General features: G+C 39.1%; 1 protein-coding gene across 2 annotated transcripts; it reads left to right on the forward strand.

Moving 5' to 3' along the window:
* Positions 1 to 841: 841 nt before the first annotated feature.
* Positions 842 to 7,812, forward strand: gal (galanin/GMAP prepropeptide). 2 transcript variants are annotated; one of them, XM_029434159.1, is made up of 7 exons: positions 842 to 911; positions 1,094 to 1,174; positions 2,244 to 2,298; positions 3,743 to 3,814; positions 6,677 to 6,763; positions 6,982 to 7,053; positions 7,445 to 7,812. In XM_029434159.1, the coding sequence occupies exons 2-7, from the start codon at positions 1,094 to 1,096 to the stop codon at positions 7,504 to 7,506; spliced, it is 429 nt and encodes a 142-aa protein (XP_029290019.1). In that variant the 5' UTR covers positions 842 to 911; the 3' UTR covers positions 7,507 to 7,812. The 2 variants fall into 2 exon arrangements, with proteins under 2 accessions (XP_029290019.1, XP_029290020.1); XM_029434160.1 differs by lacking the exon at positions 3,743 to 3,814.
* The last annotated feature ends 6,553 nt before the right edge of the window (positions 7,813 to 14,365 follow it).

Below are 14,365 nucleotides of genomic sequence, written 5' to 3' on the forward strand. Positions count from 1 at the left end.
GCTCCTTTAATCAACATGGACTTGTTACTGGAGCATTGGCTGCATGGATCACTTCCATGGAGTTTGGATCGGCCTTTAAAAAAGAGAGACCATTTAATGGACTCAAATTCAAATTCTAAGAGCAGAAACACTGGAACTTGGCCCAGCTGCGTGCTTATTTTTTCTTAAATTTGTGTTTATCTGCATCTTGATTTATGCTAAAAACAAAGATCTACACTGTGAGCTTGATTGTGAGGCTGTGATGGTCCAGAATCCTCTGGCATTTATTGACTCACCCTAAGGGTACTTCAGACATGGTGTAACTCGGGTGCACTAAAATTAGGTTTACCACAGTAAAGCCTATACTGTCTCAGACATAGATTATAATCTACTATTATTATTATTATTATTATTATTATTATTATTATTATTATTATTATTATTATTATTATTATTATTATTATTATCCATTGTTGTTAAAAATCAGTACAAAATGAATAAAAAACAAAATAAATTTAAAACCATAAAATGAGTTATGATCATTGACAAGAACATGTTTTATTGATTTATGAAGCTGGAATATGTTTGTAAAAGTCACATATCAGATTAGGACAGAAAATCAGAGCAGATGTATTTTTCCCTTTTTAAATTAAATCCCTTGTTCCGAGGGCGACATAGAAAAATCTGATGATGACAGGCATTATATGATATTATTGAATTTCATTATGCGTTGTGCTCGTGACCTGCCCATCCTGAGTGCGGGGTTGGGGGGGGGGGGCTGCTGACGCGAGCCCACCGCAGCGGGGTCCGGCTGAAGGACATAAAAGAGGAGGGAGTCCTCATTTAATCCAAACCACTGAGAGTTAAACACAGCAAGCAACTTCTGCCACCAGCTTCAGCTTCAGCTTCAGCGCGAACAGGTCATTTTAAAGGTAAGCTTCTCCTTTAGTTTCTTATTCTTATTGGGCGGGAAAGTTCGCTTCTGTCTACCAAAGTGCGCACTCAGGATGGAGAAAGTTGTCTTGAATGTTCACAGATGAGGTTCAGATTCAGTAGTAACGTTTCCCAATACTTTTCTGTTGATGTTTGATGTTTTATTTTCTCTCTCTCTCAGATGCAGAGGTGCTTTGGGATTTTTTGCGTGTCGCTCATCTTCTGTGCAACTCTCTCTGAGACCATCGGGCTGGTCATTGGGGTAAGATGCCAGGTGCCAAATTATTCAGACATACACAAATAAAATTAAAATGTAGAAAAATACAGAATAACAATATAAAAACACCAACATATATATTGAAAAATAATATAAAATTATGACATTTATAATTTATAATACCACATTTGAACAGAGAGGTAATGCTGATGTATAAATGCCATTAGGTGTATAGGTATAAAATCTAAATGCTGTAGTATGTTAGTTATAGGTGTCTTTAGCTGACGGTGCTGTCAGTCATTTGGATTTCTTCATCTTCTGACAGCAATGTCTGTCTGTATTTTTGTAAATACTGTTTTCTTACTTTAACTATAATGCTGCATCTTAAAAATAGAGTTAATAAAATAAAAACTATCAGTAAATTTGTACAGTAGTTTAGTAAAGAAACAGATGTGGCATTGCTGTCCAAAAAGTAAAACATGCTTGATATATCCACACAATTTGCATACTACCAGTACAGTTGTTAGCCTACGGTATATACTGTTGAGCCACCTTCCCAGGTGTCTCAAATTAAATGTATAGCTGCTGGTAGTGCTTCAGTGGTTTGGCTGGAACAGGTGGATGTTTTCCTTGTGACGCCTTAGAGGTCGTAATTTGTCCCGATGCTATTTACCATGACACCAGAGCTATTTGAATATTTTTTTTATTTAGGTTTACTGGTGCAAATATATGAGAAATAGACAAAAGACTACACCAAAACCTAAGACAATAAAAACAGCTTGAATCTGAATATCTTTGTTAGCGAGTGTATGGGAGGTGACTTAATTTAATAATAGCTTTAATAATAGTCAATGGGTTTTTGGCTGATAGGGGAGTACACTGTAAATGGACATAAAAACAAGTGGGAAAGAGGTAGAAGAGGAGTTCATTTATTACTCAATTAATTTGTTACTTACTTTGTTACCAATTCATCTTCAAATGTACACTAAATATGAACATGTTTTATATTTTAAGAGACATAAGGCACTTGATGATTTATAAAAAACAAATGACCATAGAACAGTAAACGCGTCTTTGTCACGATCTGATCATTGTGTGTCTGTGGACCCTGCAGGCGAAGGAGAAGCGTGGCTGGACACTGAACAGTGCTGGCTACCTGTTAGGTCCCCGTAAGTACTGACTGCACACACACACACACACACACACACACACACACACACACACACACACACACACACACACACACACACACACACACACACACACACATACATAGCCTACTGTTAACCAGCTGTTTCCAAAAACTCACTTCTTCAACACGTCTGGAAATGTAGTTTTGGGACAACGCTTAAAAATCATCACGTGTTCTCGCAGCTGGGCTTCTAACATGTCCAACACATTTCTCTATCATATCCTGTGAAAACACATTACACATTTTGCCAATTTACAGCATTCCTAACTCACCTTCTTTGTTAAATTATTAACTTAAATGTTGCATTAATATTAGGGAATGTTTGGCCCTGGAATCTGCCATTTTTCGACATTAGAGACATTTATGTTGCTGCAATTAAGTATACATTTCTTTTTAGATCAGGCTGTTTCTGACATCTTGTTTGTGTCTAACAGTATATTGGACATCAGGCAGGTACTGCTGTCCAGCCATATTAACATGGTGTAGTTTTATAACCTGCTATAGAAGCAGAAAACCTGGACCCAACAATACATCAATACATTGTTAGGAAGAGAAGAGTAATGGCCTGCTGGTCTCTGGAACAGTGTTAGTACCAAACTACTGGTGAAATGTGAACATTTCAACTTTGTTTTCTTGCAAAAAACAAACCGCATCACCTGATCTGTGCTGCTGTTAGACTGTAATCTTTCTATCTGAGCATCATTCTGCCTCTGTGCGCTCAGACAGCATCTGGTTTGTCTTGTGGACTCTTTTATATTTATCAAAAAAAAAAGCATAACATTACTTTAAATCCAGGCCGTGTCAGTAGTGTCCAAACCTGTTTATGTTCACTAAATTAGTGGATGGAAGAAGATTGGGAGGTTATCGTGATGAATCATATGATACAACAATTTTAGCACATTTTAGGGATGATTACCAAAGGCTGAGCCAGGAGTGATGCACACTCCGTTTAAAAAGATAACAAATCAAATAAATGGGGCTTGGGAAGCCGTAAACCAGCGTTTCAGGCTGAAGAAGTTTATAAAAGTGGCAACATTTTGTCTTTAATAGAGTTGCGATCAAAGTCACAGCAGATCACACAGGATGTGTTGTTTTGTCAAATCAGGAAAAGCACAGGTGGAATTAATAACATTAATAACGCTCCCCGTTAGTTTTGTCTGCATTAGTTGATATTTCCTCAATGCTGTTCTGTTTCTTTGTCCCTGTCCCTTGTCTCCACTGTGTCAGCTAATTTAGTATCAATTTAAGACCTCATTACCGTGAATACTGGGTATCCAGATGCGTGTGTGTGTGTGTGTGTGTGTGTGTGTGTGTGTGCGCGCGCGTGTGTGTGTGTGTGTGTGTGTGTGTGTGTGTGTGTGTGTGTGTGTGTGTGTGTGAAGCCCAGGTAAAGGTTGCTCCTGCCTCATCCTGTGTTTCAGGTCGTATTGATCACCTAATTCAGATAAAGGATTCTCCCAGTGCCAGAGGCAGAGACGAGCTGGTCACTAAATGTAAGATAGAAACGTACGGCCGCTGCAGGGCCTTGGTGTCAGGCCAGGAATTGCTCTGTGCAAACATCCCGCATCTCTTAGCTGCTTCTGTCCCTCGTCAGGGGAGGAATTCTGTCATCCTGCTGCTCTCTATGCTTACGCATCCAAACATTGCATTTCTCTCTGTGCCGTAAGCAAAGACATTCATGTTAGTGGGACTACACTGCGTTCACAGACAGAATAGGAGGAACAGGAAGACCTCTTGTGAGCGTTATTTTAAAATGGTGTCTCCCGCTATGAGACAGTACACTACATTACATTAATTAGTAGCAGTGGTTAGTTACCAAATATGTACAAACAGTTATTAGTTCTGGTGATTAGTTTAAGATTTTATTTCAGTGAAACTGCTAGTGAAGGTGCTTTGCAGCCATTTTGCCACCAATTGATGAGACTTCTTTGCCAAGTAGCAAGTTTCATAACTTACAGAAATTCTGATAACTCGGGCAAACTTGGATGTTTTTTGGCCATTGGGTTGCTTGTAATTACGTTATGTACTGTATGATATGACATCAACACTCTAGCTATAAATCTGATTTCGCTGTGTTTTGAAAACATCACGAAGAAATACCAGAAATTGACCTGGAAGATATTTCAAACAACTCCGATTATCGGTTCATCTTGATGTTAGAAACCACTCATCGAGGAAGTTAAAACGACTTCATTGATTTAGCTGTTTCAAAATAGCTACCAAAAACTAAATTCTTCACCACTGCACAGAAACAGACTTGGAACAGTGTAATTGTAATACTGGTGTGAATTCTTCTTTGGTTGTTTCATATTTAGAAGTATTTTTAATTCAGTGAAACTATGAGTGCTGATGTCATTTTGCAATATAAGAATGTGAGAAAAGCATCTTGTGCTGTTTGCATCTCTTATACAGAGCTACAGTTAGACATTATTATGGCAGTGACACATGTTCTGTGTGTTGGCTTCTTCTGACTGGGAATCTTTAATTATAATTAAAATAGTGTTTAATAATGTAAAAACTATTTTTTACTATATAGTAGAGACATACTACATAAAAAATGTTTGATAATAAAAATATTATATTTACCACCGCATGATACATAATATTAAATGTAAAGACCAAAACACTAAGGGGCCAGAGAGATGGGAGGAGCAGTTTTTACTTGAAACGCAAAACAATTAAAATACATAATTTTCCGTCCTTGTGGTCACTTCAATGTCATGTCTTTTAATTGGACTTAACGTTTGACTCACGCAGACAGTGCAGTGGGTGGCACTCTCAAGCGCTACTTTAGGTAATGAGGAAGCCCCCAACACTTTCAGCCACTTAATGTCCCTCCTCTTCAACCACACATCATGACCTCTCGCAATGTAAAGTTGTGAGCTTAAAATGTGATAAAGACACATACTTATGCTGCAGTCATAGAAAACAGATACGGTTCTGCAGTTTAGTGAGTAACCTCATGCTAGATGTAGAGCATGCTAGCTGATGTTTAACAGGGCAATGCTAGTGCTAAACTAGGCTAAACATAGCCCTGTTTGGGACTGTCTCATCCATTGTGTGGGAGTCAGTTTTACAAGAGAAAAGACTTCGAGGGTGAGGACTGAGTTGTTGTGTTTTGCTAAATGTACGCCTGGTTAGCCGTCCCACCTTCGTAAAGGTTCTCTGAGCTTTTCTATGGGACCTCTGTACTAAACACTAGAGTTGTGAGCCCGAGCCCTTCTCGTACCCATGTCTTTAAGACCTAACTCAACAGCACCCCACTGGTGCTGCTTATTTGAGACGAGGACCCCACCCAAGACCTGAAGCTATATTTTTGCATCCATTAGTGACTAGCCATGCTAAAGCAATGCTGTCTCTTTCCCTCTTCCTGTGGGCTTTGTGTATCTACCTGCAGCAGGTAAACATTAGATTATTTTCCTATTCAATTATATTTGAAAATAAGAAAGGTAGCAGACCTCCACTGGACACACAGAGATGACTGTAGGCAAACAATCTAAACTATCGAACTATTCTTTTCAAAATGACACAAAACATTCAACTTCAGTCCAAATATGATCCTGTAAAAAAACATCACTTATTAACATGTTTGTGTATTCTGGTCTGTGACACTGCAGAGCCATCATTAAGAGGACTTTGAACTCTGACATCTGACTATCATCCATAAGCCCATAGAAATACACTGTGAACTAATGATATACCCACCACCTTGCCTAAGAAAATCAATTTGCTTGTCTATTATTTTATTGTCATGTTCATCATCATTATTCTAATGCATTTCCTTGTGTGTTAAAACTGCAGTCCATCCGATGTTTTTTAATTTGATTTCTTCTGTTGGTCAAATCTCTGTTTTATTGCAATTCCTTGAGCCAAGCCCTGCAGGTGGTCCGTAAAAGTTTGGAAATTGAACCAAACAATTACAAACCAAACACCATGCTGAAATAACCACGTGTACAACAATGTCCTTTAGGTCTTCTTATGAGAATTAGGCAGAGGGGTGCCATGTGTGCACTGTGTATGTATGTGTGTCTAATGTATGATGCTTCTGAAACTGTGGGATCTTTAGGAAATGTGTGTGTGTTTTCGGTTGTTATTATGTAAATGTAGCACACACTCATCAACAACAGTTCAGATGTATTTCCTGTTCAAGCTAATATAAAATAATTCTATTCACAGCTGAAACATGGGGAAACCTTGAGCAGCTGGAATGGATTTTCTTGAAAATGAAACATGAAAAAACAGCTTTAACTAAATAGCTGTAATACTTTGTAATACTGCAGTTTAACTTTTCCTCATTGTAAGTGAATTGAGCTTAGGGCTTGTTTGTATGACTGTGATCACTCCTCATTGTCCAGATGGGATAGATGGACACAGGACACTTGGAGACAAGTCGGGTCTGGCTGGCAAGAGGGACATGGGCCAGGAGGAGGACTTCAGAACAGGTCTGTCTGTCTGTCTTTAATGTCCATAGCAACCTTCATGTTTTATTCTGCTTAAAGTTAGTTCCCTGATTTACTTTGAATATTTGTTTGGTTCAGTTTTCTCTGTCATGTTGAATAATTGGAAAGGATGCTTTAGATTCCTCCTTGTTTTAAAATATCTTGGTATCTGGAGATATTGATTGGCTGATCGCTGGCTGCATGTTGATTTGCCTCCACAGGTGCCCTGAGAATAGCAGATGGAGACATCATCCACACTGTTATTGACTTCCTGTCTTACCTAAAACTTAAAGGTATGCTCATCGTTTCTCTAAACAATTTGGTAATCAGGGGTTGAGAGGAGACTCCATGAATGTAGGCTGCGTGAAGCCAATCCAACATTGATCTGTATCGATCACTAGCAGCGAAAAAAAAAGAAAACATGGAACATAAACACAGCAAAAACAAGCTAAGAGAGTTTGTTACCTTTGCATGAATGGGCTATTCTGCCACTATTAGATATATTGTGTACAAGTGTAAAATGTGTGGGTCATCAAAATCAGAGTAGTCACACTGACAAAAGGACACTTAAGTCTTAATTATTTCACAATAATCAAATATATATGCTGTCATATTTGGCAGATATCGATGTGTTTGTAAGTATATGATGTCTGTAATGTAATCCGTTTTGGTGTGTGGTTGCAGAGATGGGAGCCTTGGACAGCCTGCCTTCCTCTGTGACATCAGACGAACTGGCCAATCCCTAATGTGTCTGCCTTGCTGCTCTTCATCTCCATCTCCACAAGTCACAAGCTCCCACAGCCCTACATGTCACCTAACTGTAGCTCCATCCACACTCTGATGTTGGACTTCTCCTGACTCCAGAGATCTGATTCTTCAACTCTTTAATTGACTGTCCCCATGATACAAATATCAGATCTTTATACTCCTGTGTAAATAAAACGAAGATCTGCAAGTGTCTGCTGACTGTTCAAAAATTAACTCTGTACTATCATCTTAGTATCATATCATCTGAGAGAAGGGAGTGAAATTAATAAACTAATGGCACTGAACTTGAACTTGACTTTCTTTCTTACCATCAGTCACTATCACAATATTTATCACTTAGATTTCAGCTGCAATTTAGATAAAAACAAACAAACAAAACTAGTAATACATGCTTCACCTGGTTTATTTTACTGTAAAATGTCTGATTTCAAAGGTAAGGTTTTACAAGTTGAGCACCAACAAACACAGATCTGTTTCCGATGATCTTTCTCCATTAAATATATTTGCAGCAGCTGAACAAAAGTAACTGTGAGTTTAGTTGTAAAATGTTAACCGTTGATAGTTTAACCTTAAACGCAACTCGGTGTTTTCAGTTGAACCGGTCCTACTCCTGTGCTACGTTCAGGAATCATGGGAGAGACACTGAGTAAAGAAATTTATGATTTCAAAAATAATAAACAAAGTGTGTTTATCTATTAACTCATCAAAAATTAAACAATCATTTATCGATCAATTCTGTTGTACTATGTTTTTCACTGACGTGAGAATGTCTGTTTCACAAAAATATGACCATAAATATTAAGATCGTCAACAAAAGTCTCTGAAAAACTTCCAACTCACTGAAAAGTAAAATACAAAGCAAAAAGCAGAGGTGGAATGTAAGTACTGAACACATTTGTGGTACTTGTTTTCATACCACTTTCTTCTACTTCACTACATTTCGGAAGGAAATATTGCACTTTTTACTTCACTACATTTATAGCTTTAGTTACTTTGCATATTTATATTTCTAAACATAAAACACATGTAAAATATGATGTTTTGTTATACATTAAACTACCCCATAGTTACAGTTGAAACGATTAGTCCAATAATCAATTAGTTGATTGGCGGAAAATGTATCGGCAACTATTTGAGTCCTTTTTCCTGTAAAAAAACATTTAATTCATTCATTCAGGTAACGTGATGATTCACTGTCACAGAGATGGATGTCAGGCCATTTCGTTGTATCACAGCTCCAAATAAACACTTAAAGGCAGAGGATGGACGGATCAGGGAGTCGCACGACGTGTTTAATCATTAACCTTGCCTGACTCACAGGACGTCTTCTGTTGAAGCTCTCTGTTCACTGTGGGAACAACTTCCTTTACCAAATCAAAAGCCCGCAACACGCCTCTTGGTCTTAGTGTAAAACAGACAAAGACTGGGGTCTCTGGTGCTGCTGGTGATCACGTTCACAAATGATGAAACGCTGAAGGACGTTTTTAGGGCTAGAATTAAATTATTGGGTTTCACAATTGATCAGATGGCAATTGATACGTGATAAATGGAGTCTGGTCCGTCATCACAAGGCCAAATAGCCCACTGCAAAGATCTGCTACTGTAGGATATTATTGGCTAAATCGTCATAACACACAATATTGCATTCAAGCATAATTTTGGTACAAATCATGAAGAAGTTTGGCTTAATGCGGCTCATAAATATGAAAGTTACAATGAATTTAGTAAACCTTGAGCTCACAGTCCTCAGTCAGCTGTGTTTCGTAGACCAACTGCTGCAAAAAGTCGGACTGAAGCTAAATGACTATAGTCAACAAAGAAGACATACTTTTTACGGCCAATTTACCGACAGTAAAGCAGTGATCCTGTTTCACTTTTACTCAGACTGGAATTGGAGTCTGGTCGTGTCCGTTTACAACCAGACTGTGTTTAAAGATAAATTGAATTATGTAAAAAAATTAATAAAATGGTTTTGATCAATTCCGCTTTGTAAATTATGTTTAATGTCCGCCACAGTTTATCTTGGAGGATGATAGTGGGATTAACACCGATAATCGGTTGTAAAAGCTGTAATAAAGCTAAACTGATGAACCACAGTGTTAGAGGCAAAGGCAGTATGATGTGATATGTAAATGTGACGCCAACATGTTTGTCCGAATTTAGTGGCAGTTTTCTTAATGAGTGAACAGACGATTATTAAGTAGTCATTTGATGGTCAGTCAACCTAACGCAGAATCACACCTCTTGCGCCAGACTCCATTTAGAGGTTTACACTGTAATCTGTATTAATTGCTATGGGCATATGACATTTTTCTAACAAATCTAAATACATTTTACGAAATTGGAAAGTGTTCTGCTCAATTCGGCATAAATACTACATACATTATGATCCCGTCATCCGCGGTGTAACGTCAAATTCGGTTGCGGATTTTGGGAATAACACTGAGAACTGGTTGTAAAAGCCAATTGAAGCTGAAATACTGAATCGTAGTGTATTGCGATCTTCTCAATAAGATTTAATGGCCAAACTGGATTAAAGTTCCCAGTCATAATTGTCAAATTGTAAATTTAAACGTCTTTCGCTAATGTATTCAAATGTAGGACTATTACTGAATTTGGTGAATATGAAGCACATATTTGTACAATTAAACAAGTTATCGTATTATTTTAGTTAGTTTGTGTTTACTGTCATTTTTTCCTTCTTCTCGATCCTGGAATCCGACACTACAACGGCACCCTTGAACGCCCCCCACATGGTGAGGGAACAGCGACATCTAGCGGCAGGTTTATGGAACTGCTGCTGCTATTTTTTAAAAGGAAAATAAAAAACAGCCAGGGAGAGGGTTTCTCTTCCTGCTTCAAACCAACACATAAGATAATGAAAATAAAAACAATAACATCTTTTTTAAATTCAGGCCAGATCAGGAGTAGTTTGAGAAAAGTTCAGCAGCAGAACAAAGAACAGGACAGGCAGGGTTTTTAAATACATATGGGGTTTAGAAGGAATACAGATGCTGGCGGCGGTTCAGATGACTCTCTTGGGTTTGTGTAGTGTTGTATTTGAAGCAGGATCCAGACGCTGAGGTAGATTTTCTACTGCAAGAGTTCTCCTCATCTCCTCCAGCTTGGCAGGAAAGACGCAAGCCAGAGCGGACCAGTTCCTTCTCTTTTGTGTCCCTCTCTACCCACTCCCGACTTTCACAGGCTCTCTCTGCCAGCACACCTGTACACATTGACCTGCCACACAGTGCACAAAGTGACCTGCCACACAGTGCATATAGTGACCTGCCACAAATACCCACTGACCTCCTCAAGAGCTGGTGGGGGAGGAGAGTCCCTGCAGGAGAAGCGGCACTGAGTCAGCCTCTTGTTCTCGTACCTTTCAGACAGCCAATCTTTATCGTCTGACGTAACCGCAGTGTGCCTAAATCTCCCATCATGCCTCTGAACCCGGACCAAACCAAAGCGGGTCACACTGGGCCATTATGGCATATTACAGAACCTAACCTACAGCCCAGCACCCACACCTCTTTCTACTCTTTAATTATGTTTATCAGAAGCCACTTGAATCCTCACTTTCCTCCCTGTGACCCCCAACCCTCAGAATGGTGGGTTAAAGTTTAAATGCCTGTACATTCAAGTCAGGATTTGTAGATAGTTGTGTTATTACAACAACACACATCTAAAATTGGAAGGGTACATAGAAATGTAGCATGGACCCTGCACATTGAAAGAGATGGTATCTGTGGGAGGAGAGAAGGAAGGGGGTGTTGTTCTTGTGTATCTGCAGTCAGGGGTTCAATCCCCAGCTGTGGCAGGGAGAAGAGAGAGCTTCCGGTGTTGTAAAGCGGGTTCACAGAGACATTAAAACTGCAGAACAGTGTGAGCATTTTAATATATTAAATAGTAATAGTTTGTATTTGAGCTTGTATTACAATACTATAAACAGTTAGAACAAGCTGGTATTATGATGCACATATATCCTGTCAAAAGCACAAGGCTGCTGGATGAAATTTCAATAATACCCCCAGGATAACCTGTTGAACTCTTATCAGAGTTTGGGTAGAGAAAGATATTCCGTCATAATGGTCTTATTCCAAAAAGTTGTATTTTGACAAAGAGATGTAAATGTGTTGGCGACTGAGTGTTTGACAAATGTTTGGTATATCCTCCTGTATTCGAAATGTTTTTGAATTGTACTTTCTTTATTTGGTATGACAGTCAGTTGATCTGCATGATTACATGCAGACGTTGATACAGCTACTAGGCTACTTCAATATACAGCTCTGGAAAAAATGAAGAGACCACTCCAAATGTTTCTTAAATCAGCTTTTTTTACATGTCTGGCTGCCATTCCATTCCAGCTTATGTTGAATTCAACACAAACACACCTCATTCTCCTTAATGAAGTATTGATTAGGTGATCATTTGAACCAAATCTTATTTAACGAGGAAAAGTATAAAAACCACTGCTGTGGTCATCACTCCTCTTGCATTAGGACCAGCTGGATGGTTAAACAGTGCTTGTAGTACCTCAAAAGTAATTGGAATAAAACAATAACTATTGACCATACCAAAAGAGTTGAAAAGAAAAGTTCAATGCTGGCTTTACTGCCAGAGGGATAAAGTGAGCGTCAGGTTGCTTTCATCCTTAACATGTCAAAGACGGAGGTTCATAAGAACAAGGTCCAGCAGCAGACATTGGGGACAACAAAGCTACAGACCGGCAGAGGACAAAAACGACTCTCCACTGATCGGGATGAGCGCCAACTCATTCGAATGTCACTCAACAACCGTAGGATGACATCAAGTGACCGACATAAAGAATGACAAACGGCAGCTGGGGTGAAGTGCACGGAGAGGACAGTTCCAAACAGGCTCCTTGGGGCCGGGCTGAAGTCAGGCAAAGCTAGAAAAAAGCTCTTCATCAATGAGGTTTGCAAAAGACCGTAAAGATTGGACTGTAGAGGACTGGAGTACGGCCATCTTCTCTGATCAGTCCAATCTTCAGCTTTGCCCAACACCTGGTCGTCTGATGGTTAGACGGAGACCTAGAGAGGCCTACGAGCCACAGTGTCTCGCACCCACTGTGAAATCTGGTGGAGGATCGGTGATGGTCTGGGGGCTTCAGCGAGGCTGGAATTGGGCAGATGTGTCTTTGTGAAGGACGCATGAATCAAACCACATACAAGGTTATCCTGGAAGAACTCTTGCTTCCTTCTGCTCTGACAATGTTCCCCAACTCTGAGGATTGGTTTGTCCTGCAGGATAATGCTCTGTGCCACACAGCCAGGTCAATCAAGGTGTGGATGGAGGATCACCAGATCAAGACCCTGTCATGGCCCATAACCCAATCTCCAGACCTGAACCTCATTATGAACCTCTGGAATGTGATCAAGATGAAGATGGATGGTCACAAAGCCGAGCTGCTTGAATGTTTGAGCCAGGAGTGGACATAAAGTCCCCCAACAGCAATGTGCAGACTGGTGGAGAGCATGCCAAGACACATGAAAGCTGTGGCTGAGAATCAGGGTTATTCCACCAAATACAGACTTTTGAAATTAAAACATTAGTATTGTGTTGTTTAAAAATGAATATGAACTTGTTTTCTTTGCATTATTCAAGGTCTGAAAACAACATCAGTATCTTTTTTTAATTTTGACCAGTTGTAATTTTCTGCATATAAATTCTCTAAATGATAATACCTTTATTTGGGAAAAATGTTATCAGTAGTTTATAGAATAAAACTAAAATGTTAATTTTACTCAAACACATACCTATAAATAGTAAAGCCAGAGAAACTGATAATTTTGCAATGGTCAATTATTTTTTTCCAGAGCGGTATATCACACTAATTCATAACGCACGTTAGACATTATGATGTTCTGGACCTTTGCTTGAGGAAATTATCTCTATCTGGACCTCTTTTTAGTTTTTAGAATTTTAGTTGAATACCCCTGCTCTACAAAATACGACCCCCTCTGTCCTTCGACCCTCGCACCGCACAAGGAAAAACTCCCAAAAAGAAACCCCACAATTAAAGGGGGAGAAATGGAAGACACCTCAGGGAGAGACTGAGGAGGGATCCCTCTCCCAGGACGGACAGACGTGCATTAGATGTTGTGTGTACAGGATAAACACATTAGTAAAAATACAACATCTATGTGACAGAAATGATGGTGTGATCGTATTTAAATAAAGGATGAATCCAGGATGATGTTAAAAAAGCTTCCTGGTGCCTCATCATCCTCCTCATCCTCAGGCTTCTTGGCCCTGTGTGGGGTTTGGCCCCCAGGCTGGCCTCAGGCAGGGAAGCATAATCTGTAATCGAACAGAGAGGACAGCACAACACTGTGTTTTTCTCTACTCAGATCTTCATGTCATGAATACCAGACAAAAGCGTGAACACTTTTTTTTATCATAGTAGCTTCTTGACATTATCACAAATGTACTGGCATCTTTATAATATACATTCAGTGGTTGAACTTAACATTACGTTGGTTTGTTCAGCTCTATTGGACTGTTGAATAAAATTCATATGAATGACGTTATATGAATAAGAGTAGTTTCTTTATATTAAAACGATGTTCTGACATGTTTACCAGTTCATGTTTTTTTTGTGTATTTATGTTAACAGTGGTCAATAAGGTTTAGCTCTCCCTTTTCTCGCTTCACTAAGTAGGTTTCGTAATTTCGACACTTGTGATAGTACATGAAGGCACCAGTTTGTTTTGCGCTTCATAGCAACAGTGCGCTAAATTTATTCACCTTTAATCAATTTATTTGCCCACCTTCAAAAGACAAGCGACGTGCATACAAGTAGCCAGTCAAACCAAA

This window comes from Cottoperca gobio, chromosome 6 (assembly GCF_900634415.1).
Source record: "Cottoperca gobio chromosome 6, fCotGob3.1, whole genome shotgun sequence".
NCBI classification, from domain to species: domain Eukaryota; kingdom Metazoa; phylum Chordata; class Actinopteri; order Perciformes; family Bovichtidae; genus Cottoperca; species Cottoperca gobio.